General features: G+C 64.8%; 2 protein-coding genes across 8 annotated transcripts in view; both read left to right on the forward strand.

The window, feature by feature from the left end:
- Positions 1-16506, forward strand: part of FAM117A (family with sequence similarity 117 member A) — a 37598-nt gene extending 21092 nt beyond the window's left edge. For 4 of the 6 annotated variants that reach the window (XM_068166359.1, XM_068166358.1, XM_068166360.1 and 1 more), the window contains 7 exons: positions 8152-8318; positions 11713-11805; positions 12428-12538; positions 13071-13205; positions 13745-13967; positions 14282-14405; positions 15139-16506. In XM_068166359.1, coding sequence (XP_068022460.1) covers positions 8298-8318; positions 11713-11805; positions 12428-12538; positions 13071-13205; positions 13745-13967; positions 14282-14405; positions 15139-15478 — 1047 coding nt within the window. In that variant the 5' untranslated portion in view covers positions 8152-8297 and the 3' untranslated portion in view covers positions 15479-16506. The remainder of the gene's footprint in view (positions 1-8151; positions 8319-11712; positions 11806-12427; positions 12539-13070; positions 13206-13744; positions 13968-14281; positions 14406-15138) is intronic. The other 2 variants (XM_068166356.1, XM_068166357.1) reach the window with 2 other exon arrangements.
- Positions 16507-17870: 1364 nt separating this feature from the next.
- SLC35B1 (solute carrier family 35 member B1) lies at positions 17871-25183 on the forward strand. Of its 2 annotated transcripts, XR_010990833.1 has the most exons (10): positions 18017-18231; positions 18403-18506; positions 18801-18931; positions 19592-19622; positions 19744-19901; positions 21214-21340; positions 23177-23283; positions 23725-23878; positions 24643-24781; positions 24946-25183. XR_010990833.1 is itself a non-coding variant. In XM_068166328.1 (9 exons), exons 1-9 carry the CDS (start codon positions 18032-18034, stop codon positions 24693-24695), a joined length of 1065 nt encoding a protein of 354 aa, XP_068022429.1. In that variant the 5' UTR covers positions 17871-18031; the 3' UTR covers positions 24696-25183. The 2 variants fall into 2 exon arrangements, 1 of the variants encoding a protein (XP_068022429.1); XM_068166328.1 differs by having other exon boundaries at positions 17871-18231; positions 24643-25183.
- The last annotated feature ends 434 nt before the right edge of the window (positions 25184-25617 follow it).

Here is a 25617-nt window from a genome sequence, read left to right on the forward strand (position 1 = left end):
GAGGTCTCTTCCAACCCAAACCATTCTGTTCCTCCCTTTGCTGAGTGGTGAGGCCTCCCCCCTGCCTCCCCCTTTCCATCTTAGCTGAATAGCTTCGGGGCTCCAGGCCTCACTCTGCTTTAGCAGGGGATATTTAATGGGGGTTGTGTCCTGGGGAGAGGGCCTGAGGGCTTTGGTCACTGAAATCAGGATCCAGATGGTTGTGGTGTCTGCCCCTGAGGCCTCTTCGGTGCTGTTTTGACTCCTGCCCTTCTCCAGGGGGTGCTGAAGCAAGGAGGGGCACAGAGGTTGGTGGTGAGAGGGAGCCCACCTTGGAGAAGGAGCAGCTCAGCAGCTGCTCAGCTTCCAGAGGGGAACAAAGCCCTTCAGGAGAATGGAAGATGCTGCTGCACCAAGCAGCCAGCTGCTTCCCCAGCTCTGGGGATCCCTCCTCATGACCTGATCCTGCCTTTGCCTGCAGCTCCTGCTGTGTGGGAGCAGGCTGAGAGGAAGTGGAAGGGTTAAACACAGGTGTGTGTGTGTGGGGAGGGGGCAAAAATAATCCTGGAGGGATGGAAAAGCCTTGGAAGATGTCCTGCTGCTGCCCTGGCCGGGAAGCATCCTGCCTCTGTCCCCTGGAATCCCCTCAGCCTTTGTGCAGAGCACAATGGGTGGCTGAGGCTTGCAGGCAGAGCTTTGCAGGTGGCTTTGTTTAGGCGTGGAGCAAGTTTCTGGCCCAGCAATTGGAGCCCATTCAGGGCCTTGCAGCCCTCAGCTGATACAGATCAGACCTGCAGCCCAAACTTGCTGCTCCCAGTTTGCTAGCCTCTGGATAGGGGTGTGGGAGAGGGGAAACAAAGGACACCTCTCTGGCTGATCTTGACTTGTGTTGACATTCTGTGGTTGAAACAAGTTTTTCCCCTGCTTGGGAGTGCTGGGGATGGCATTTCCAGGGAGGCTGTTGCAGGGGGAAGGGATGGGACTGGGCAGTCAGCTGGGCTTGCTCCTGCTGCAGCAGGCTGGCTCCAGAGGGGCTGGGGAAGAGCAGGCAGAGGGAACCTGAGCAGTGCTCAGCACAGAGCTTAAAGGGGCTGGGGGAACAAGAGGCTGGGGCCAGGCTCTGCCCACTGCTGCCCAGGAACAGGACAAGGAGCAGTGGGCACAATCTGCAAGCCAGGAGGTTCCATCTGAGCAGGAGGAGAAAGTTGTTTGGGGTGAGGCTGCTGAGCCCTGGAGCAGGCTGCCCAGAGAGGTTGTGGAGTCTCCTCTGGAGAGCTTCCAGCCCCCCCTGGGCACTGTGCTGCTGGGCCGGGTGCTGTGGGAGCCCTGCTGGGGCAGGGCTTGGACTGGCTGAGCTCCAGGGCTCCCTTCCCACCCCTACCACACTGGGACTCAGGGAAGGGTGCAAGGTGAGCCAGCTTGGCCACTGTCACCCTGGGCAGCCTGCTGGGGGCTTGGACTGGCTGAGCTCCAGGGCTCCCTTCCCACCCCTACCACTGTGGGACTCAGGGAAGGGTGCAAGGTGAGCCAGCTTGGCCACTGTCACCCTGGGCAGCCTGCTGGGGCAGGGCTTGGACTGGCTGAGCTCCAGGGCTCCCTTCCCACCCTCCCCACTCTGGGATTCCATTGCTGTGCTCTTTGACCAACCCTTTCCTCAGCAGAATGCTCCAGAGGCACTTGGAAGCTTTCCCCAGGCTGGGTTTTCATTTGTGACTCCTCCAGCCTGGGGCTTACCTGAGAGGATTGAGTGGAGCATGGCAAAGCTTCCACCAAGGGCTGGGGGAGCAGGGAAGCAGCAGCTCTGCTCTGGGGGTGGTGCTCACTGGCTGGCTGCAGAAGCAAACCCCAGCACTTGGCCTAAGCCTGTGAGGGAAATGACCTGGAGCAGCAGGTGCTGTGAGCTCTCTGCTGCAGAGCTGAGGTGCTGGAAGGGCAGCACTCACCTCAGCTGCCTGGGAGCTGCAGGCATCCCCTGACAAGGAGGCTGTGCTGGGTGGCTCTGGGCAGCTGCCTCCCCTCCCCATGCCTGCTCTGTGCCCTCCTTTCAGGCTGGGAGAGCTCAGGAATGGGAAGTGCAGAGTTTGCTCACGGAGCCTGAGGCTGCTGTGTGCCACCCCTGCAGGCACTGCTAAGGCTCAGCTGCAACCCAGAGCTGCCAGCAGCTCCTTGGAGCTCCCTGGGGCTGGGGCTGCTCAGCCTGGAGCAGAGGAGGCTCAGGGGAGACCTTACTGCTCTCTACAACTGCCTGAAGGGAGCTTGGAGCCAGCTGGGGGTTGGGCTCTTCTCCCAGGCAGGCACTCAGCACCAGAACAAGAGGACACAGTCTCAGGCTGTGCCAGGGGAGGTTTAGGCTGGAGGTTAGGAAGAGGTTCTATACAGAGAGAGAGATTGGCCACTGGGATGTGCTGCCCAGGGGGGTGGTGGAGTCCCCATCCCTGGGGGTGTTCAGGAGACTTGCTGGGGTGCTGGGTGCCATGGGTTGGTTGATTAGGTGGTGTTGGATTGGTTGATGGGTTGGACACCGTGATCCTGAAGGCCTCTCCCACCCCAGGGAGGGACTCAGGGCTTGTTGGGTGTTGTGACTGAGGGGTTTTGGTTTGGTTTTCTTTCCCTCACTGCAAAGTTGCTTCAGTAGCTTTGGGTTGGGCCCTGGAATGGGTTGTCCAGGGAGGTGGCTGAGGCCTGGAGCTGTTTAAGCCCAGGCTGGCTGAGGCTCTGGCCAGGCTGAGCTAGTGTGGGGTGTCCCTGCCCATGGCAGGGGGTTGGAACTGGCTGCTCCTTGTGGTCCCTTCCAACCCTGACTGGTTCTGTGACCCTCCAGGGAGATTTCTTTGGTTCATAGAATGCTTTGGGCTGGTTGGAAGGGACCTTAAAGCTCAGCCAGTTCCAATCCCCTGCCCTGGGCAGGGACACCTTCCTCTAGCCCAGGTTGCTCAAGGCCTCATCCAGCCTGGCCTTGAACCCCTGCCCTGGGCAAGCTGCTGCAGTGCCTCCCACCCTCACTGCAGAGAACTTCCTGATGGCCAACCTGCAGAGCTCCTGCAGCTAGCCTTGAAGGTGGCCACGGGAGGAGGGCTGGCCAGGCAGTGCTGGTGTGATCCATGCCCTGGAAGGACAGGAAACCTTTCCCCCCTTGTTTCCCTCCTGGCCTGGGCCTGCAGCACTCTCAGGGCTGTGCTCCTCTGGCTCTGCTCTGCTTTGTCTGCACTGGAAGGCTTTCAAAGGCTTGAGGATCCAGAGCTGCTCCTCTGGAGAGCCAGAGCCCTGCCTCTTGCAGGCAGCCTGCTTCTGAGATGCTTCTCAGGAGCTGCTCTACATAAGGCTGACAATAGAAAGGGGAGGGAGGGGGAACCCCCCAAAGCCACAGCTCTCTCTTCATTGTTGGGGTTTCACTCTCCTGCTGGGGGTGCCAGGGATGCTCCTGGTAGCTCCTTAGTCATCTCTCTCCTCCAGGAGCAGAGTGAGCAAGGCCTAAAGCTGGAAGCTTTGAACAAGTTTTTGCTTGCTCCTAGAGCACTCTGAGTGCTCAGCAGAGGCTGCCTGCCTGCCCAGCTGCTTTGGCTTCTGCTGCTTCCCCTCCCCTTCCCCCCCCTTCAGTTCCTACTTCAATCTCACCCCATGGAGCCAGTCCAGAAGCCTTCCCAGCCTGCAGCAGTGGGGCAGAGAGAGGTCCTGGTGGGAGAGCTCACCAAAGTGAGGCCTTGCTAGGTCAATGTGGGGCTTCAACCCCAAAGGCTCTGAGGCTGTTGAAGTTCTTCAGGGTTGTTTTATCAGTGCCAAACCCAAACTTCCCAACAGGAAGAGCTGAAGAGTTTGAGCTCTTCTCCTCCATCAGCTCCAGGCCCTGAGCCTTGCTGGAGGGAGCTGCTGTGTAACTGTTGCCTGCATCCCAGAAGGACAGCTTGGACTCTTGCTGTCCTCTGGTGATTCCTGCAGTGCTCTCTGCAGATGTTGTGTCCCTTGGGCAGCCCTCTCCAGCTGTGCTCCCAGCAGTTTGGAGCCAGGGGAGTGATTACAAAGCCTGGGATCCCTTCCCCTGTGTTCCTAGGCCAGCTGGGGAGCCCTTGGGGCTGGGTTGTACCAGCTGGGAATCCAGCTCCACAGCCTGCTCTGGCATCCTCTCCCCCCTTGGCTTTCCACACTTGCAGCCCTCAGTGCCTTGCTCTTCCCTGTGGCAGGCAGAGAAGGGTTCTCTAGGGGTTCACAGATGGCACTGGGTTGGAAAGGACCCTCCAAGGTCTTACCCAAGCCCCCTGCAGTCAGCAGGGACATCTCCAGCTAGAGCAGGCTGCCCAGGGCCTGAGCTTGAATGTCTGCAGGGCTGGCCAGGGCCTCAACCACCTCCCTGCTGCTGCTCCAGTGTCTCCCCAGCCTCACTGGGCAGAGCTCCCTCCTGATGGCCAACCCAGCTCTCCCCTGCTCCACTTTCAGACCATGCCCCCTGTCCTATCCCCACAGGGCCCTTCTGAGCACAGCTTGAGACTGTGTCCTCTTGTTCTGCTGCTGGGTGCCTGGGAGAAGAGAACAGCCCCCAGCTGGCTCCAACCTCCCTGCAGGGAGTTGCAGAGAGCAATGAGGTCTCCCCTGAGCCTCCTCTTCTGCAGGCTAAGCAACCCCAGCTCCCTCAGCCTCTCCTCCCAGGGCTGTGCCCCAGACCCCTCCTCAGCTTTGTTGCCCTTCTCTGGACACCTTCCAGCAGCTCAACATCTTTCCTAAACTGAGGAGCCCAGAGCTGGACCCAGGACTCCAGGTGTGGCCTGAGCAGTGCTGAGCACAGGGCAGGATGAGCTCCCTGCTCCATTCAGGGATTCCCAGAGCAAGTGGTTCCCTTGCCTGCTCCGTGCTGGGCTGCCCTGGGCTGCTGTGACCCTGCTGAAGCAGCAGCAGCACCCTGGGGGTGCCAGGAGGAAGCCTGGGGCTGGCTTCTCAGGTCCTCTCCCACTTCTCATGAGCACAGAGGGTGGTGAGGGCACAGCCCTGGGGAGAGGCAGCTCCTTCCCCTGATGATTGTCTCTCAGCTGGTGCTGTGCCAAAGCCTGGGGCTGCTCAGGACCAATCCTGCTGCACTTCCCCAGCACAGCAAGCAGGGGACAGAGTTGCCCTCATCTGTCCCATCCTGGGGGGGTGGAAAATAACCCCAAAGCAAGTGGGAGACAGCTGGGGGTTGACTTCTGGGCCTTGTTTAGCTGCAGCCTCTCAGGCAGCTGGGCTGAAACTGCAGATCCATTGAGGCTGCTTGGGGGTGTTGAGGCTTTGACCCCAGCAGCACTTCTGCTGCCTGCTGGAGGTGGTTTTGGTCCCTGGAGATGTGAGCTCTGATCCCAGTATCATCTTGTAGAGTGGGGTGAGAGCAGGAGTGAGGCCCTGGTGTGGGGTGTGGAGCACAGGGGATCCTGTGGGAGTCCTGCCCATGCTGCTTGCCCAGGTTGCTCTGCCCTGCTGGGACCTCCCCTCCAGGTCTGCTGTCCCCCAGCAGGAGGAGGACACAGAGCTGCTGGAGAGAGCCCAGAGGAGGCCACAAGGATGAGCCAAGGGCTGGAGCAGCTCTGCCCTGAGCACAGGCTGAGGGAGCTGGGGCTGTGCAGCCTGCAGAAGGCTCAGAGGGGACCTCAGAGCTGCTGCCAGGACCTGAAGGGAGCCTGCAGGAAGGCTGCAGAGGGACTCCTCCTGAGGGTGTCTGGAGCCAGGCCAAGGGGGAATGGTGTGAAGCTGAGGCAGAGCAGGGTGAGAGTGAGTGGAGCTGAGGCAGAGCAGGGTGAGAGTGAGTGGAGCTGAGGCAGAGCAAGGTGAGAGTGAGTGGAGCTGAGGCAGAAATCCTTCAGCCTGAGGCTGGGGAGGCTCTGGGAGAGGCTGCCCAGAGCTTGTGGCTGCCTCCTGCCTGGAGGTGTTCAAGGCCAGGCTGGGTGAGCTGAGCCTCCTTGAGAGCTGGCCCTGCCCACGGTGGGGAGGATGAAGCAGATGAGCTCTGAGGTGCCCCTGGAGCCTTCTCTCCAGGCTGTGACTTGCTGCTTGTAAGCTCCTCCCTTGCAGCAGGCTCTGCTGGGCCTGCAGGGGAGCCTGGTGCAGGAGCTGCAGCTGGATGGCTGCTGGAGATAGGGGAGGGCTCTGTTATCTGCAGCAGCCCCAGGGGCACAGGGAAGGTGGCAGGGGCCCCAGCCTGCCCCTCTGTCAGCTGGGGAGTGCTGCTGGCCAGGTGGCAGCTGTGCTGGCTCTGTGTGGAGGCAGGATGATAGCCCTGAGCAGTGAAGAGGACACCACCCTGCCCTGCTGCCTCTCAGCCCCCCTCCTCCTTGGGCCTGAGGCACTGGGCTGAGCAGCAGCCTCTGCACCCTCACACAGGGCACCCCCTGCACCCCCCCAGCCCCTGGGGCTCCTGGGTGCTGCTTGAAAGCAAACCAGATTGTTCCAAGCAGAGCTCCAGCAGTGGCTCCAGGTGGGGGCAGGCAGGGGGGCAGCTGAGGGCACCAGGGGAGGCCACAGCTCCTCTGCTGGCATCAGCAGGGACCAGGGCAAGGCACTGGAGAGGCCACCTCTCAACTGCTGGCTTCACTCTGGGGCCTCTCACTCTGGGAAGGACATTGAGGTGTTGGAGCAGGTCCAGGGCAAGGCTCCTGAGGGCTCTGGAGGGCAGGGCTGGTGAGGAGCAGCTGGGGGCACTGGGGGTTGGTTAGGCTGGAGGAAAGGAGGCTGAGGAGAGACCTCACTGCTCCCCACACCCCCCTGGGAGGAGGTTGGGGTGAGGTGAGCTCAGCACTAAGAGGAGGCCTTCCACAGAGGGTGGCAGTGCTGTGCTCTGCAGGGCTGATGCCCTGGGGCTGTGCTGGGGGGTTGACTCGGGGGTAGCAGCTGCAGCAGCTCAGGCAGCTGTGCCTCAGCTGGTAGTGCACAAACCCCTTGATGAGAAGGTCCTGAGTCCAAGCCTGCAGTGGGCAGCAGGCTCCTCCCTCCTCCAGCCATGAGGCCTGCTGACAGGTTGGGCTTGATGATCTTGGAGGTCTCTTCCACCCTTACTGAATAATGTAGCTGAGCAAGGAGCCCCTTGAGGGCTGCAAGGACATCTCTGCTTCTGGAGAAGCAGTCTCATGGTGATGACTTCACCAGGGCTCTGCCCCAGGGGGCAGGGGGGCAGGCATCCCTCCAGCCCTCACTGGCCCACTCCACTCAAGAGCTGCTGCTTGGAGCAGCCAAACTGCCCCTGGGGCTGGGCAGGGAGGAGCTGCTGCCCCCAGAACCACAGAATCAGAGAGCTTGGGAAAGAGCTCAGCAAGCCCAACCTAGCACCCAGCTCCTCCTGGCTAAGCCATGGCTCCAAGGGCCACATCCAGTCCCCCCTTGAACCCCCCCAGGGATGGGGACTCCACTCATCAGCAGCCCCAAGCCCACCCCTGCCAGCCCCCAGCCCAGCTCCATGCCCTGCTCCCCACCAGGAGGGCAGTGGAGCACTGGCCCAGGCTGCTCAGAGAGGTGGCTGAGGCTCCAGCCCTGAAGCTGTTCAAGGTGAGGTTCTGGGCAACCTGATCCAGCTGAGGGTGCCCCTGCTGCCTGCAGGGGGCTTGGATCAGATGGCTTCAGGAGGTCCCTTCCAACCCAGACCATTCTGTGACTCCAAAGCACCCACAGCAAGCAGAGCCTCACAGGAGCAATCAGGTTGGAAAAGACCTCAGGGAGCAGCAAGGCCAACCTCTCACCCAGCTCCTCCTGACTGACTCAGCCATGGCTCCAAGTGCCACATCCAAGCCCCTTCTGAGCCCCTCCAGGGCTGGGGACTCCACCACCTCCCTGGGCAGCACCTCCCAGGGCCAATCTCTCTGCCTGGGAAGAGCTTTCTCCTCCCTCCAGCCTTGGGAGAGTGGGAGCTCACTGAGCCTCTTGGAAGCCTCTGGTTCCCCTAAAGCCAGTGGACTTCTCCAGGCTGTATCATAGGATGGGTTGGGTTGGAAGGGACCTTCAAGATCCCCCAGCTCCAACCCCCCCTGCCCTGGGCAGGGACCCTCCCCCCAGCCCAGCTTGCTCCAGGCCTCCTGCAGCCAGGCCCTGAGCACCTCCAGGCCACGCTCCCTGCCGCCCACCGCCGCAGTGCCTCCGGTGGCTGTGGGCTCCTTGGCTGTGGTGGCTGCTGCTGAGATCCTGGCTCTGGGGCTCTGATTGCTCTTCTCTGTGCCCTCTTCTCAGCCAGTGTTCCCTGTGCTGCTGCCCTGGAGAAGGCCTCCTGCCCCTGGCAGCCGCGGGTGCGCCGCACCTCCTCGCTCGACACCCTCGTGGGCTCCTACCTGCTGGGGCAGTGGCCAAAGGATGCCGAAGGAGCTGCCACTTCCTGCATGAATGACAAAGCCACCCAGGTACACTCACCTCCAGGCTGCCCTGGGGGGGTCTCTGGGCTAGGAGAGGGATGCAGAGCTGGCCCAGGGGTGAGCAGGGAGGGTTCAGTTTCCTTCTGTCCAGCTGCAAGGTTCTAGGAAGGGATTACCCCCCCCCCCCCCCCTTCCCTTTTTGCTTCTCAACTTCAGTGGGTTCCACTGTGGGGCAGTGTTAGGAGTTTCCTTGGCCTTGTTTGGAGGCAGATGGCCTCTGGCTTTCCCCTCCACTGCTGGCTCCATGCTTCTGGATGGTTGTTTTGCTTTCCCCCTGGCTTGCAGCTCTGGGCCAAGCCCTTACGTGACAGGCAGGGGCTGGGAGAAGGCAGGGGTGCTGTGCTGAAGGCCCTGCTAGCAGGGAGGAGCAGTGCAGCTCTGCTGCAGCCTGGGAGGGCTCCAGACCTCCAGGAACTCTTAGCAACCTGTAAATATTGCTGGGGGAGAGCAGGCAGCAGCTGCCTGCCTGCAGAGGAGGGAGAGCAGCAGCCCTTGGCTCCAGCCGTTCCTGTGGCACATCCAAGCCCTGGCAGTTTGCTGTGGGACCTTTGCTGCTCCCCAGTTTCTGACTGGGCTGCTTGCAGGAAATTCTCCCCTGGCTTCCAGCTTCCATTGTCCTTTCCCACACTGTTCTGCCTGCTTGGGGCTGGGCTGCAGGGGGCCAGGAGCGCTGCAGAGGGAGGGCAGAGGGCGTGCTGGAAAGGAAGGGAAGGAATCTGGCAGGCCTTGAGGCAGGGAAGCAACACTCTTCCTCTCTGCCCTCAGCAGCAGGGCTGGGAGCACTTCACCCTCCTGCTCAGGGGCTGAGCAGTCTGGGGGAGAGGCTTGGAGGAGAGCAGCACCTCCTGCTCCCCACGGTGGAAGGCAGCAGGGTGGGAGCTCAGCCTGGGCCCAGCCTCTGCAGCTGCCTTGCAGATGCTAATCTCACCTTGCAAGGTGCCCCTGGGGGGAGCAGTGATCTCCTCCTCCCCACACACCACCCCCTCTGTGTGCCCCAGTGGCTTGGCTGCTGAAAGCTGGCAGTGAAACCCTCCCTGGTAGACCCAAAGCTGCCCCCTGAGCCCCCCCGGGGCTTTGCCACTCCTCTGGCTTCCTGCTCACCCAGACCTGGGGCTTTGCTAGCCAGCACTTGTTCCCTCCCCTCCTCACTCAGCTGCTGATCAGCTGCTTTGCAGGGCCCTGCAGATCTGCTATCAGAGGGTGGTTGAGTGAGGGCTGGAGCTGCAGGTGCTTGGGGGGGAGGGGGGGAGGCTGGCAGCCCCACACAGGCTTGGGGCCTGGGGGCTTTTATCTGCCTGTGCTGAGCAGGGTGGTGGTTTCTCTTTGCTTGTTGGCTCCCTCCTTGCTCTGAGGAAGTGGTTTGGCCACAGCTGGTACAAAAGGTTCTGTAACTTCCTCCTGCCCTGCTGTTTCTGCCTGCCAGAGGTGGGACAGGTTTGTGCTCTGGGGCTTCCAGGCCTTCCTATTGCAAGTTGCATCTCTCCTGCCTGCTGGGTTGGGTTGTGTCAGCCCCCACCCCACCCCCCAGGGGGTTGTGCAGAGCTCACAGCAGGCTGCAGGAAGCAGCTTCTCAAGCAGGGCCTTCCACAGGGAGCTGAGGAGAAGCTGGTGCAGCAGCTGGAGCTCAGCTGCCCCCAGTGGTGTGGGACAGGGCTCTGAGACCTTTGCCTCTCCTCCTCAGCTGCCTTCTGGGACAGCAGATGACACAGTGCCTTGGGATGAGGGCCAGGGAGTGAGCTCTGGGTTGTTCAGCTGGGTCTGGGAGGTAGGAAATGAGCTCAGCTGTGCCCTGTGCTGAAGCTGCAGGGCTGGGTTCCTCCTCAGGCTCTGTTCCTCAGCTCTGGAGAGGCTCAGGGATAGCTTAGGGGTGGCTGCAGGAGCTCAGCAGGGGGATCCCTGCTCTGCAGCCACACTGCACATGGAGCAGAGCAGGTTCTGTGCTGCCTGCTGCTGCCAGGCACTGCAGAGTGCAGCCCCAGGCAGCCAGCCCCAGGCAGCCAGTGGCTTTGGCTGTGGGGAGCACTGTGTGAGGAGAGACTTCCCCCAGAGCCTGCCAAGGCTTGGAATCCTGCCTGGAAATCTCCTGGGACCCTGCAGGAGGGGAGCCCTGGCACCTCTGTGGCTAAGCTGCTTTGGTCCTGCAGTTCACAGACCTGAAAGCCTGTTTGGAGGGGAGAGGCTGCTGCCCTCCCTGTGACTCGGGAGGGGAGCTGGGAGCAGCTGCTGCTCTTGCAGCAGCCTCTGGGGAGGTCAGGAGGGGAACTGTTCTCAGGCCCTTGCACCTCCTGGCAGCCTGTGGCTGGGGATGGAAGCTTCAGCCAGAGCCTCCCACAGGCCTGGCAGGGAGCACTGACATGGCAGGGGCTTGAAATGTGATGTCTGGGGGGGGAGGGATGGTGTGCCTTGGGAATGCTGAGATCCCAGAGCCTGTGGGAGAGCTGGGTTCAGTGGCAGGAAGCTCACAGCCCCTGCTGATCAGAGCAGCAGCCCCTGCTGATCTCCATCCAGAGGCACTGCCCAGAAAGCAGCTGTGGGGCTGGGGGCTGAGCCCTGCAGGGCAGGGCTGGGGGCTGTGTGTGTGCAGCCCCTGAGCTGGGGGCTGTGTGTGTGCAGCCCCTGGGCTGGGGGCTGTGTGTGTGCAGCACAGGCAGTGGCTGTGGCTCCCGCTGGGGGCAGCAGGCTGTGCTCTCAGGCCTGGGCAGGGCTCTTCCTCTCAGGGCACTCAGTGCCTGCAGCCTGCCTGGGGCAGCCAGCCTGGGGCAGCCTGCCTGGGGCCTGGCTTCTCCACAGCACTGCTTTGGCCTCCCTCATCTCCCCCAAGTGCTTGTGGTGGTGAAGCCACTGACTCCTGGGCAGGCCCAGAGGGCTGGAGAGGGACTTGTGAGGAAGGCAGAGTGAGAGGGTGGAGCAGAAGAGAATCAACCAGGCTGGGAAAGACCTCAGAGCTCATCCAGCCAGGTGATGGCCTCAAGCTGGAAGAAGCTGGACTGAGATTGGCTGTTAGGAGGAAATTCTCCTCTGGGAGGGTGGTGAGGCACTGGAAGAGGTTGCCCAGGGAAGCTGTGAGGCCTCTGAGCCAGGCTGGATGAGGCCTGGTGCCCCTGCCCCGCCAGGAGCTGTCCCTGCCCCGCCAGGAGCTGTCCCTGCCCCGCCAGGAGCTGTCCCTGTCCCCCTGCCCGGGGCAGGGCCCTGGAGCATCTCTCAGGTCCCTTCCAGCCCAACCCCTCCGCGGAGCTCAGCCTCCAGGTCTGGCCTCTTGCTGCACCTCCCTGAGTGTGGTGTGAGCTTGGGGGGGGGGGGGAGGGCTGCAGGGGCAGGGTGTGGGCAGCTGCTGCTGGGGCTGTGCCAGCTGTGCCAGCTGTGCCCCTTCCCCTCCCTGCAGACTCCGGTGGCGTGGCGCCAGGCGGCGGCAGGGCGAGGCGGCAGCGCACACCGACGGTCTGCCTCCTGGGGGAGCACGGAGCACCCGGCCCAGGTGAGCAGCCCCCTCCCCTCCCCCTGCTGGGCAGCTGCTGGGGGGCAGCAGGGGGCTCCTGCAGCACATGGGAGGGCACAGAGGTAAAGCAGCCCCCTCCCCTCCCCCTGCTGGGCAGCTGCTGGGGGGCAGGGGGAGGCTCCTGCTTTGCATGGGAGGGCAGTGGGAGGACAGGATGCTAGGGAAGAGGAGGCCAAAGCCCTTTTGTTCCCATGCCTGGCACCCTGTGGCTCAGCTGGAGGCTGAGCTCCTTGGCTTCCTGCAGCAGGCAGCTGTGCTCAGGTGGCTGCAGTGAAGCCCTGGGCACTGCTGCTTGGTGCTGTGATGGATCTGGGGCCAGGCAGGCCCTGCTTGCTCATGCTCTGGAGGCAGGAGACAACTCCAGAGCCTCCTCAGGAAGGGCTCCTGGCCACCCTCCACAGGGGGACTTGGTGCTGAGGCCCTGGGAGTGCTCTGGAGCAGCCTTTGGGAGGTGCCTGCAGCTGCTGGGGAGACTCTCAGCCTCTCTCCATTGTGGCACTTCCCTGTGGGCTGGGAGAGAGCCAAGGCAGGCTCTGTGGTGGTGCTGGTGGTGGTGCTGGGCTGCCTGGCCTGGCTCTGCAGCTGAGCCTTTCCCTGCCAGGTTGCCAGAGTGAAGCAGCAGCTGCAGAGGATGAAGCTGAGCAGCAGAAGCAGCAAGGCCCAGAAGGGCTCTCGGCTGCAGGGTGACCACACTGTGCTGCCCCCACTCAGGGTAGGTTCACCTCTGCCCCTGCCCTCAGCCCCTCTGCTGGGGAGGGGGAGGGCAAACTCCTTTGGGCAGGCTCCAGCCTCTTCTCTGCTCTCAAGTCTGAGGAGGGAGAAGTGTTCTGCTCTTCTCCTAACCTCTCAGTGAGGCCTCAGCTCTGCCTGTGGCTCCCATCAGACTCTGGTTGGAGAGCAGACACCAAAACAGGGAAGAGATGAATGTGCACCCTGAGACAGCAGCAGGAAGCCTGGGGAGGAAACCTAGGCCAGGCTGGAGGAGGCCTTGAGCAGCCTGGGCTGGTGGGAGGAGGCCCTGCCCATGGCAGGGGGTTGGGGCTGGCTGATCCTGAAGGGTTCCTTCCCTTCAACAACCCAAACCCATTCTGTGGCTGTGTCCCTGTGCCCTGCCCTGCTGTCAGCCCTCCCACCCTGGCTTCCTGGGAGGCTCCTGGGAGGCTCTGGGGAGCTGTGGGAGCAGGCTGTGGCTGCTGAGTTGCTGCAGGCAGAGCCCTGACTGCCTGCCCTCTGGCTTGTCACAGGACTGTCCTTCAGGCTTCCTTTCTCCATCTCCCACGTGGAGGCTCAGCCCCTGCTTGCACAGGAGCCTGGAGGGGCTGAACCAGGAGCTGGAGGAAGCATTTGTCAAGGGGCAGGGAGATGAAGAGCTGCTGAGGGTGAGTGGAGCTCACAGGATGGCCCTGGACCTGCTTGGGGGGCTTGGAAGTCCTCTCCTCTGCAGACCCTGCCTGGGGCTGCTGCTTGCCTGGGGAGGTTGCTCTGGGCCTAGCTTGAGGCCTGGAGCTCTCTAAGGCCCTGCCTGGGGCTGCTGCTTGCCTGGGGAGGTTGCTCTGGGCCTAGCTTGAGGCCTGGAGCTCTGCACACTCCCCAGTGGCTGCTGGCTTCCCTCAGCACATCCTGGTGCTGTGGGCCTGGGGTGGCTGACACTGCACTGACAGCTTTCAGGCTGCCTGGGGCTGGCACCCAGAGGCTGCTTTGTGCTGTGCAGCTGTGGGAGAAGTGATCCCAGGCAGCTCAGGAGCTGCCTCCCAGGCTGCAGCAGGGCTGGTATCCTGCTGGCTGCACACAGCTGCTGAGCTGGAGGCTCTGCACCCCCAGCTCTGGGTCCTGCCCCCCCAAGAGCTGCTTTCTGTAGGTGCTGAACCTCTTCCCTGCTGGCAGCTTCCTCGCTCCTCACACTCTGCTTCCTCCTTAGATCCTGGATGTCCCAGATGGCCACAGAGCTCCAGCACCTGCCCAGAGGGGCTCTGCAGATGTGTCCCTGAGCCTGGAGCCCAGCAGTGGCAGCTGCAGCAGCCTCTCCCTCTCCCCTTCCCCCTCTGTGCCTCTCCAGCTCTCTCCCCACACCCCAGGCAGGCTGGCAGCGGCAGAGGCCTCCTCGGCGCTGGAGGAGGTGCAGCCAGACCCCAGGGAGAAAGGTAAAGGCTGAAGGCAGAGGGGCTGGGGGGCAGGGCTGGGGAAGGCCCTGGGCAGTGGCTCCTCCCTGTGCTGTGCTGGGCTGGTTGGGAGGTGCAGCTGAGGCAGGGGGGAGGCTGTCAGGCAGTGAGCTCCGTGCCCCCTGCAGCTCCCTCCCGGGTGGTTGCTTTCCGCTGGGGGAGGCCAGCTGGGAGCTCCACAGCTGAGGCTTTGGGGCCCTGCAGCAGCCTCAGGGGTTGAAGGGGGGGGGGTGTGGTGAGTGAGAGCACTGCTGGCTCCCTGTCAGGCCCTGCTGAAGCTCTCTTTGCCTCCCCAGCAGAGGGGGGCAGCCCCTCTCCAGTCCTGGCCTTCGCCGCTTCCCCCCGGCCCAACCACAGCTACGTCTTCAAGAGGGAACCTCCCGAGGGCTGCGAGAGGGTCAGGGCCTTCGAGGAGGCCTGGTGAGTGTGGCAGCAGCCCCTGGGGGGCTGGGCCCTGGCAGGGGGGCTGGGCCCTGGCAGGGGGCTGGGCTGGGGGCAGCCAAGGCCTCTGCTTGCTGCAGCTTGCACCCTGAGCCTGTCCTGAGGGCAGGGGGCAGCCTCTGGGGGGAGCCTCCAGCAGCTGCTGGCTGCTCTGGGGCCTGAAAGCAGAAGGGCAGAGCCTGAGGCCTGGGAGGATCCTGGCACTCCTGGTCCTTCCCAGGCCCTGGGGAGCTCTTGGGCAGCTGAGCCTCTTGGGGAGCATCCCAGGAGCAAACACAGGGTGGGAGCAGGCTCTGTTCAGTGGTGCCCAGCGACAGGAGGAGGTGACAGACACAGACTTGAGCTTAGGAAGTTCATCCAAGCACCAGGAGGAACTTCCTGAGGGCTGATGGAGGCCTGGAGCAGGCTGCCCAGAGAGGTGCTGCACTCTCCCATCTCTGGAGCCATTCAGAGCCCCCCTGGGTGCCATCCTAGGCCAGCTGCTGTGGGTGCCCCTGCTCTGCCAGGGGGGTTGGACTGGGTGATCTCCAAGAGGTCCCTTGCCACCTGCACCCTGCTGGGCTGCTGCCAGAAGAGGCTTTCCCTGCTGCTCTGCACCTCAGGAGCCCTCCAGCTCAGGCAGTTCTGAGTGCTCAGCTCCAGCTGTTCTCCCTGTGGGTGCTCAGTGTCCTTGGCAGTGTTCTAACCCTGTCCCCCCGTGTGTCTCCTGCAGCTCCCCCAGCCCTGAGCAGCCTTTCCAGCCCTCCTGCCCCGACAAGAACAAAGTGCACTTCAACCCCACCGGCTCTGCCTTCTGCCCTGTCAGCCTGGTCAAGCCTCTCTTCCCAAACGTGGGCTTCCTCTTCAGGGGCTTCCCAGCTTCTGGCAGCCCTGGCATGGGCACTTTTCCCTCCTGCCAGCCCCCTGCCCCCAGCCCTCTGCTGGGAGCACGGCAGGATGCCGTGGGGCAGAGCTCGAGCGAGGGCTGCGAGCCTCCGGCGCTGAGCTGCGAGCACTGGAAGCGGAGCCAGCCCGAGGACAGCGTCGTCTTCCACAGCTCCCTGGTGGTCTGAAGCCTGGGGCAGAGCTCAGCCAGCAGCTCTGGCTCCTCAGGGCATCCATCTCTGCCAGCCTAGGGGGAGCAGAGCACCTGAGAGGCAGTGCTGGGACCGAGAAGCGCAGGAGGCTTCCTCCCTGCAGCAGAGAGAGTGCTGGGGGACAGCCCAGGGAGCCCTCCCCTGCTCCCAGCACTTCCCTGGCCTGGCTTGGTTAACTCTGTGAGTGTTGTGCTGGGGCAGGGGAGCAGGCTCCTGCTCCAGGGCTCTCTGAACTGGTTGCACTGGGAGAATTCAGGTGGGGCTTCCTCAGCAGCCCTTCAGCTCTGCAGCCCCCAGGGTTGGCTGAACCCTGGGGAGAAGGGGCCTGGAGGACAGCTGCTCTTGGGGATATTGGTGCAGAAGATGTTGTGCCTCTTGCACTGTTCAGCAACTCATCTCCCTCAGGGCACAGAGCAGGGGAGGGAGGCCCTGAGCAAGCCTCCCCTGGACACCTTCACCCCTCAGCCAAGCCTGTGTGAAGCAGGCACTGCAGGTGACTAAATGTAGGAGCCCCCAGCTCAGCTCTGCAGAGCTTGAGGGTGAAGGTTGGCATCAGCCCTGAGCTGCCTGCCAGCTCTCCCAGAGCTTTGCCAGGTGCCTCATCCACGCTGCAGGGAGGAGAAGGCAGCCAGAAGTGTCCCAGCACAAAGATCCCTGCTCCAAGGGGGGTTTGCTGCTGCTGGAGGGAAGCTCCTCGCTGCTGCCAGCTGTGTGAGCCTTGGGGGGCCTGGGGCTGGCTCCAGCGGGGGGAGGGTGGCTGGAGAGGGCTCTGAGGGTGGAGCTGTGGCTGGCCCAGGGCTGTGAGATGCTGTGGCAGCTCAGCACAGTGCCTTAGAGTGGGGGAAGCAAAGCACAGGGGGGGAGGGGGGAAGGGTTGGCTGCAAAGCCTCTTGGCAGCAGCTCTGTGGCGTGGGGCCGAGGCCCTGGCTCCTTCTGGGGCCTATTTTCTTGTACCCAGATGTAGAAACTCTATTTTCTTCCAAAGACACTATTTTTGCAGCTGTGCTGAAGTCTGGTTTTTGTGGCTGGGGGGCAGAGCTGAGAGGAGAGAGGGCAGCTTGGGAGCTCCTCTGGTCAGAGAGGGGTTGGGGGGGGTCCTGAGGAGGGGTTGGGGTCTGCTGCTTTTGCCAGCTAGAAGGAAGCAAAATAAATATTTCAGGCACTCAAAAGAGTTCTTTGGGATTCAAGGGAGAGGGAGGCTGGAGGCCTGCAGAGGTTAGCAGGGTCTGGAAGGAAGGTGGGGGAGGGGGCCAGGGAAGGGGCTGGGGAAGAAGCAGGGCTGGGGGGGAGCAGCTCAGGGTGTTCAGCCTGGAGCAAAGGAGGCTGAGGGCAGAGCTCAGTGCTCTCTCCAGCCCCCCCAGAGGAAGCTGGGGGGAGGCAGGGTCTTGGTCTGCTCTCCCAGAGGACAGGAGGAGAGGAAATGGCCTCAAGGTGCCCCAGGAGAGGTTGGGGTTGGGCTTGAGGAACAATTTCTTCCCCCGAGGGTTGTCAAGGTCTGGAACAGGCACCCCAGGGCAGGGGTGGAGGCCCCAGCGCTGGAGGGGTGTCAGAGCTGTGGTGCTGAGGGCTGGGGCTGGGAAGTGAGCTGGCAGCAAAGGGTTCGGGGCTGGACTCGAGCAGGAGAGTCTCTTCCACCCAGAGGAGCTCCAGCAGCAGACTGCAGCAGGGCCTCGGGGGCAGCAGAAGGGCTGCTGGCTCTAGGAGCCAGCGCTGGGGGTGAGCCCCCGGCCCGGGCTGGGCAGGAGGGCGCAGGCTGAGCCCCCGGCCCGGGCTGGGCAGGAGGGAGCAGGCTGAGCCCCCGGCCCGGCCTGGGCTGGGCAGCAGGGCGCAGGCTGAGCCCCCGGCCCGGGCTGGGCAGGAGGGCGCAGGCTGAGCCCCCGGCCCGGGCTGGGCAGCAGGGCGCAGGCTGAGCCCCCGGGCCGGGGGCTGGCAGCAGCTGCGCTGCTTCCGCGGGGGGAGGCTCTGCCTCCTTCAGCAGCAGCACCACAGCTGCTCCGTGCGGCCGGGAAAGGGAAACACCTCCGGCCGTAAGCGGCTCCTTCCTGCAGCCCCTCGGGCGCCGGCTTCGGCAGCTCCGGGGCAGCGCTGGGCTGCGGGGCAGGGGCCGGGGCGGGCGGGCGGTAGGACCTGCGCGGCGCTGCAGGCCTGCGCATGCGCACAGCCAGCCCCAGGCGCTGACGGCGGCACGAGAGCCAACCACATACCCCCTTTTAGCCCCGCCCCCGGCGCGCACCCGATCCCCGCGCTCCACGTCGGGGTGCGTCACCTCGGTGGCCGCGCTCAACGAAGGACCCCAGCATGGAGCTGCCCCGAGCGCTGCCTGTTCCGAGGGGTGCCCCACCGCCCTAACCGCAACGGAGCCGCGGGGGAGGCCGCACCGAGGTAGCCACGAAGGGTCTCTTCGTGCCTCTTCTGGAGGCTCCCGCTCGCCCCCCAGCTTTGCCCACCCCCCCCGAGCCGCGGCGGGTCCGGCACTGTGGCGGGCAGGCCGGAGGGGCCTTGAGCGGCGGGCGGGCGCAGGTCGGGCGTATGAGGCAGCCCTCGCCGCCGCCGCCGGGCTCGCTGCGGGATGTGGTGCTGGACGTGGCCCCGGCCTTGAGCGGCCGCGCTGCCGCCGCCATGGGAACGAAAGCCAACGGTGCCATGTTCCCGGAGCGCCTCCGCCTGCCCGTCTGCTTCCTGGGCGTCTTCGCCTGCTACTTCTACTACGGTATCCTGCAGGAGACTATGTGAGCGAGGGACCGGGCGGGCAGGGGGCGAGCGGGGTGGGGGGGGAACCCGTCCCGTCCCGTCCCGTCCCGTCCCGTCCCGCCCCGTCCCGCCCGCCCCCGTTGTGCCCCGGAGAAGCCGCTCCGGTGCTCTCCGCTGGGTTTGACCGCGTCCCCCCCCGGCTGTGACAGCACCCGGGGCCGGTACGGGGAGGGAGCGGAGCAGGAGCGGTTCCGGTACGCCCTGACGCTGGTCTTCATCCAGTGCGTGATCAACGCTGCCTTCGCCAAGCTCCGTGAGTCCTGCGCCGGGGCTGCTTGCCCGCGGGGGGCGGGGGGGCTCCGTTACCCTTTGGAAGCCGGGGGGGGGGGCGGGGGGGCTCCGTTACCCTTTGGAAGCCGGGGGGGGGGGGGGGGGGGGGGGGGGGGGGGGCTCGGTCGGAGTCCCTCTCGCCGCAGAGCGCCGCCTGCGGTTGTGCTTTTCGGTGCTGCTCTCCCAGGTGCTTCGCGGTGGCTTTCTCTCCTTGCAGCCTCCCTGACCCTCCCTCCTCTGCTGCTGTTGTTGCTCTTCTCCCTCTGTCTCTCCCCAGTGATCCGGTTTTTCGATGCTGTCCAGGCAGACCGCACCCGGAGCTGGCTCTACGCCTCCTGCTCCCTCTCCTACCTGGGTGCCATGGTCTCCAGCAACTCAGCCCTGCAGTTTGTCAGCTACCCCACCCAGGTGGGGAGCGGGGGGGAGGGGGTGGTGCCCTCAAAACTTAGCCCTCTGCTCTCCCCCTAACCCTCAGGGCACCCCAAAAGCAGGCAGGAGCCAGTTGGTGACCCAGCACTGGGGAGGGGGGGGAGGAGAGGTTGGGTTTGGTGCTGATCTTCCTGTAGCTGCAGGTTTTGGGGCTGTATTGCTGGGGTCAGGCAGTGCTGGGGGTGGGGAGAGCTCAGAGTGGGAGCAGCAGGCCCTGGAGAGGATGGGAAGTGGCTGGCTGGGAGCTGGGGCTGGGAGCTGGGGCTGGGGAGGCTTCAGTGTGAGCTTGGCAGCTGCCCTGGGGTGAGGATTTTGTCCTTGCCAGGAGGGGAGTGGAACACTGCAGCAGGTTGCCCAGGGAGGTGCTGGGGGCCCTGGCAGTGGAGGTGCTCAAGGGGAGGGCTCTGGGCAGCCTGGGCTGCTGGAGGCTCTCCCTGCTGCCTGCAGAGAGGTTGGGTGATCCCCTTGGCAGGTCCCTCCCAGCCCAAACCCTTCTCTGACTCTGCCTGCTGGGGTTGAGTGGGGGGGGGCAGCAGGGTGGGCTTGACCCCCTGTGGCCCCCCTGGCCCTGCCCCAGCCTGGGCACCCAGCCAGGGGGCTGCCTTGTGCTGGAGGCTGAAGGTGCTTTGTCTCTGGCAGGTGCTGGGCAAGTCCTGCAAACCCATCCCAGGTGAGCCCTGGACCCTCTGCTGCCTGCCCCCTGGGGCAGGGCCTCCTCCTGCCCCCTGGCTGGTGCTGTGTGGGGCAGAGTGGGGCTGCTGGCAGCAGCTGCTGCTGTTGCTTCTCTGCAGTCATGCTGCTGGGAGTGACTCTGCTGCGCAAGAGATATCCCCTGGCCAAGTTCCTCTGCGTCCTGCTGATCGTGGCTGGGGTGGCTCTCTTCCTCTACAAGCCCCAGAGGGGGGCTGCCCCTGAGGAGCACCCCTTTGGCTATGGAGAGCTGCTCCTGGTGAGCCCTGGGCGTGTGGGGAGGGGCTGGAGGGCAGAGCAAAGCTCCTGCTGAGCTCTGGGGGTGTGGGGAGGGCAGAGGGAGGGCAAAGCTGCTCCTGGTGAGCCCTGGGGGTGTGGGGAGGGGCTGGAGGGCAGAGCAAAGCTCCTGCTGAGCTCTGGGGGTGTGGGGAGGGCAGAGGGAGGGCAAAGCTGCTCCTGGTGAGCCCTGGGGGTGTGGGGAGGGGCTGGAGGGCAGAGCAAAGCTCCTGCTGAGCTCTGGGGGCACAGGGAGGGCACAGGGAGGGCAGAGGGAGGGCAGAGCTGCTCCTGGTGAGCCCTGGGGGCACAGGGAGGGCACAGGGAGGGCAGAGGTGCTCCTGGTGAGCCCTGGGGGCACAGGGAGGGCAGAGGTGCTCCTGGTGAGCCCTGGGGGCACAGGGAGGGCAGAGGGAGAGCAGAGGGAGGGCAGAGCTGCTCCTGCTGAGCCCTGCTGGCACAGGGAGGGCACAGGGAGGGCACAGGGAGGGCAGAGCTGCTCCTGCTGAGCTCTGCTGGCACAGGAGGGCACAGGGAGGGCAGAGCTGCTCCTGGTGAGCTCTGGGGGCACAGGGAGGGCACAGGGAGGGCAGAGGTGCTCCTGCTGAGCCCTGCTGGCACAGGGAGGGCAGAGCTGCTCCTGCTGAGCCCTGGGGGCACAGGGAGGGCACAGGGAGGGCAGAGCTGCTCCTGCTGAGCTCTGCTGGCACAGGGAGGGCAGAGCTGCTCCTGCTGAGCCCTGGGGGCACAGGGAGGGCACAGGGAGGGCAGAGCTGCTCCTGCTGAGCTCTGCTGGCACAGGGAGGGCAGAGCTGCTCCTGCTGAGCCCTGCTGGCACAGGGAGGGCAGAGCTGCTCCTGCTGAGCCCTGCTGGCACAGGGAGGGCCAGGAGGTCACAGCACAGATAAGGAAGTGTCCTTTGTACCCTGCTGCTGGGGTGGAAATGCTCCCCTGGAGCCAGTGGGGTTTGAGGGGGTGGGAGCAGGGGCAGAGCTTGGGAGCTGGAGCAGGGCAGGTTGAGGATGGACATCAGGAGGGGGCTCTGCAGAGTGGGGCTGGGGAGGCCCTGCACAGGCTGCCCTGGGAGGTGCTTGGGGCACTCCAGAGCAGCCTGGCTGTGCCCTGGGCAGCCTGCCCTGGCTGGAGCTGTCCCTGCTGCCTGCAGGGGGGGTGCAGGATGCCCTTGGAGGCTCCCTTCCAGCCCCCTGCACTGTGTGACTGCCCAGGGAGCTGCCTGGGGCTCCTGGCCGGCAGTGAGGGCTGAAGCTGCCCTGTGCTGCCTGCTCTCTCCCCAGCTGCTGTCCCTCACCCTGGACGGCCTGACCGGCGTGGCCCAGGACCACATGAGGGCTCACTACCAGACAGGCTCCAACCACATGATGCTCAACGTCAACCTCTGGTCCACCTTGTTCCTGGGGGCCGGTAAGGAGCCCCCTGCCGGAGGCCCAGCCGCTGGGGCCGCCCGGTGGGGAGGAGCTGCGCTGCGCTGCTCTGCTCTGCTCTGCTCTGCCCTGCGGCCGGCACCTGCTGGCTGCAGCTCTCCCCCCCGGCCGCCAGGGGGCGCTGCCGCGGCGCCGCTCAAGCCTCGGTGTCCTCCCTCTGTGGTCCTCTCCCTGCCCCTGCAGCCTGCCCCTGCCCCTGCAGCCTGCCCCTGCCCCTGCAGCCTGCCCTGCCCCTGCAGCCTGCCCCTGCCCCTGCCCTGCCCCTGCCCCTGCCCCTGCAGCCTGCCCTGCCCCTGCCCCTGCAGCCTGCCCTGCCCCTGCAGCCTGCCCTGCCCCTGCCCCTGCAGCCTGCCCTGCCCCTGCAGCCTGCCCTGCCCCTGCCCCTGCCCTGCCCCTGCCCTGCCCCTGCCCTGCCCCTGCCCTGCCCCTGCCCCTGCAGCCTGCCCCTGCAGCCTGCCCTGCCCCTGCCCCTGCCCTGCCCCTGCCTCTGCAGCCTGCCCCTGCAGCCTGCCCCTGCAGCCTGCCCCTGCAGCCTGCCCTGCCCCCTGCCCCTGCAGCCTGCTCTGCCCCTGCAGCCTGCCCCTGCCCTGCCCCTGCCCCTGCCCCTGCCGCCTGCCCTGCCCCTGCCGCCTGCCCTGCCCCTGCCCCTGCAGCCTGCCCTGCCCCTGCCCCTGCAGCCTGCCCCTGCCCCTGCAGCCTGCCCCTGCCCCTGCAGCCTGCCCTGCCCCTGCAGCCTGCCCCTGCCCCTGCAGCCTGCCCCTGCCCCTGCAGCCTGCCCTGCCCCTGCCCTGCCCCTGCAGCCTGCCCCTGCCCCTGCAGCCTGCCCCTGCCCCTGCAGCCTGCCCTGCCCCTGCCCTGCCCCTGCAGCCTGCCCCTGCCCCTGCAGCCTGCCCTGCCCCTGCCCTGCCCCTGCAGCCTGCCCCTGCCCCTGCAGCCTGCCCTGCCCCTGCCCTGCCCCTGCAGCCTGCCCTGCCCCTGCAGCCTGCCCCTGCAGCCTGCCCCTGCCCCTGCAGCCTGCCCCTGCCCCTGCAGCCTGCCCCTGCCCCTGCAGCCTGCCCCTGCAGCCTGCCCCTGCAGCCTGCCCCTGCCCTGCCCCTGCCCCTGCAGCCTGCCCCTGCCCCTGCAGCCTGCCCTGCCCTGCCCCTGGGCTGCTGCTGCTGCTGCCCTGGCCCAGGAGCTGCCTGCTCAGGCTGAGCTCTGCACTGAGTGACTGATTGCTGCCCTCATTGATCACCCAGGAGCTGATCACTGCTCCTCTCCACCCTGGGGGGCTCAGCTGCTGGCTTCAAGCAGCTCCTCCTAAATCACCTCCCAGGCAGAGGCTGCCCCTGGAGTCCTGAGCTCAGGCCTGGGGCTGCCAGCACAGGAAGGACCTGGGACTGTTGGAGGGGGAGCAGAGGAGAGCACAAAGAGGGTCAGAGGGCTGGGGAAGCTCTCCTGGGCTGCTCAGCCTGCAGAAGGGAAGGCTCCAGGGAGACCTCAGAGCAGCCTTGCAGCAGCTGAAGGGGCTCCAGGAGAGCTGGGGAGGGGCTTGTGACAGGGGCCTGGGGTGCCAGGGTGAGGGACAATGGATCTGAGCTGGGAGAGGGCAGAGGGAGCTTGGAGAGGAGCAGGAGATTGCTGGCAGTGAGGCTGGGGAGAGCCTGGCCCAGGCTGCCCAGGGGAGGCTGAGGCTGTGCCCTGCCTGGAGCTGCTCAGGGCCAGGCTGGGTGAGGCCTGGGGCAGCCTGGGCTGGGGGCAGGGGGCCCTGGGGCAGGGGTTGGCAGGAGATGCTCTGTGTGGTGCCTTCCAGCCCCTCCTCTGCTCTGCCCTGCAGGGATTCTCTTCACTGGGGAGCTGTGGGAGTTCCTCAGCTTCACCGAGCGCTACCCCAGCATCATCTACAGCATCCTGCTCTTCGGCCTCACCAGTGCCCTGGGGCAGGTAGGTGACCCCCAGGGCTGCTCAGGGCTGCCTGCCCAGCCTGGGGGCTCTGCTCTGCTCCTGCTCTGCTCCTGCCCCTGGCCCTGCTCTGCTCCTGGCCCTGCTCTGCCCCTGCTGTGCTCTGCAGGTGGTTTTGTCCTGCACAGGACCCCTCAGAGCAGACCTGGGCTCAGTTCCTGCCCAGCTGCTCAGGGCTGGGAGCAGCATTTAGCTCTGGCCTGGTGGTTTTCCAGCTGCAGTTAGGAGCTGGAGGCCTGGAGCAGGCTCTGCCCCCAGAGGTGGTGGAGTCTCCTCCTCTGCTCCTGGGCAGGCTGCTGTGGGAGCCCTGCTGGAGCAGTGGGGCTGGGGTGGAGGAGCTGCCTTCCAGCCCCTCCCAGGCTGGGGCCCTGTGCTCTGGGGGGGCTTTGCCCAGCCAGGGGGCTGCCTGCTTGTGTCTTGCAGAGCTTTATCTTCATGACTGTGGTGTACTTTGGGCCCCTGACCTGCTCCATCATCACCACAACTCGCAAGTTCTTCACCATCCTGGCCTCTGTCATCCTCTTTGCCAACCCCATCAGCAGCCTGCAGTGGGTGGGCACCATCCTGGTGTTCCTGGGTGAGTTGGGCAGCAGAGCCCAGAGGCCTCCCTCCTGTGCAGGCTGAGCTGGGAGCCAGGGCAGGGCAGTGGGCACAGCACCCTGCTGCTGCTGGAGCACTCCCAGTGGAGGAGCTGGAAGGGGAGCACAGCCCCCAGCTCCTCCACACCCCAAGCAGAGAGTCAGGGAGGTGTTTGGGGTGGAAGAGCTCCCCAGGGCCACCCCTGGAGGTGTTTGGGGTGGAAGAGCTCCCCAGGGCCACCCCTGGAGGTGTTTGGGGTGGAAGAGCTCCCCAGGGCCACCCCTGGAGGTGTTTGGGGTGGAAGAGCTCCCCAGGGCCACCCCTGGAGGTGTTTGGGGTGGAAGAGCTCCCCAGGGTCACCCTCTCCACCCTTCAGCCCAGCCCCTCCATGGCCACTGAGGTCAGGTGCCATGGCCACAGCTGCTTGAGCCCCCCCAGGGCTGGGGTCTGCAGCACCTCCCTGTGCAGCCTGGGCCAGCCCCTGACCACTCTGGCAGCAGGGAAATTGTTCCTCATGCCCAGCCTGAGCCTCCCCTGGGGCAGCTTGAGGCCATTGCCTCTTGCCCTGTCACTTAGGGGGCAGAGCCCACCCCCCCCTGGCTCTCAGGGAGCTGCAGAGAGCCAGGAGCTCTCCCTCAGCCTCCTCTGCTCCCACCCCCAGCTCCCTCAGCTGCTCCTCCAGAGCGAGTCAGTGCCCTGTGAGCTGCCTGCTGCCCAGGCCCCTGCCCCCAGGCAGAGCAATCAGCTCTGGTGTCTCTGCAGGCCTTGGACTGGATGCCAGGTTCGGGAAGGGAGCGAAGAAGACTTCCCACTGAGGACTGCCTGGGCTCTGCAGCTGCCATGGACTCTAACTTATTGTCTTGTGCCTCCAGACTGGGCTCTGGAGCTGGCCTCAGGATAGGTAATGCCAGGGGGGAGCCCTTGGCTGGCTCTTGGTTCAGCTTTGGCTTTGAGTACTGAGTTGTCTCAACATGGAACTGCCTGAGGTGGAGCTGTAACCAAGGCCTCTCCTCTCTCTTTCTCTTCCCTTCTTCTGTCTCCCCCTCCCCCTGCCTGTGATCCAAGCTGCACTGCTGGATCCCAGCAGCAGCACAAAACATTCTTGCCTTAACAGGAGACCAAAGCAAAGCTTCAGGTCTGTAGTAAGGGAAAGAGAGGCCCCAAAGGCAGGCCAGGGCCAGAGCTGCAGGCCCCTGGCTGGAGGAGGCTGAGCCCAGGGGGGAGCAGCAGCACAGCCTCTCTGCTGTGTTGAGAGCTCTCCCACTGCAAAGCTCCTGGATTAAAGGCCTGTGTTGAAGACTAAGCCCCTCTGGTGTCTCTGCTCAGGGGAGGCCTTCCTGCTCTCCACAGCTGCCTGGAGGGAGGCTGGAGCCAGGGGGGTTGGGCTCTTCTGCCAGGCACCCAGAACAAGAGGACACAGTCTCAAGCTGTGCCAGGGGAGGTTCAGGCTGGAGGGAAGGAGGAAGTTCTTCATAGGAAGGGAGATTGGCCCTGGGGATGTGCTGCCCAGGGAGGTGGTGGAGTCCCCACCCCTGGAGGTGTTCAGGAGGGGCTTGGATGTGGCACTGGGAGCCAAGGTTTGGTTGTCAGGAGGAGCTGGGTGACAGCTTGGACCTGATGAGCTCTGAGGCCTTTTCCAACCTCATTGATTCTATGATCTCTCCATCACCCAGCCTGTGGAGCAGCCAACTGGCTGGCCTCCCTTCAGGTGCTCACCACCTCCTCCTCCCCCTCCCC

Source organism: Melanerpes formicivorus, unplaced genomic scaffold, assembly GCF_026170545.1.
Source record: "Melanerpes formicivorus ecotype bairdi unplaced genomic scaffold, bMelFor1.0.p_v2 SCAF_100, whole genome shotgun sequence".
Classification (NCBI taxonomy): Eukaryota; Metazoa; Chordata; class Aves; order Piciformes; family Picidae; genus Melanerpes; species Melanerpes formicivorus.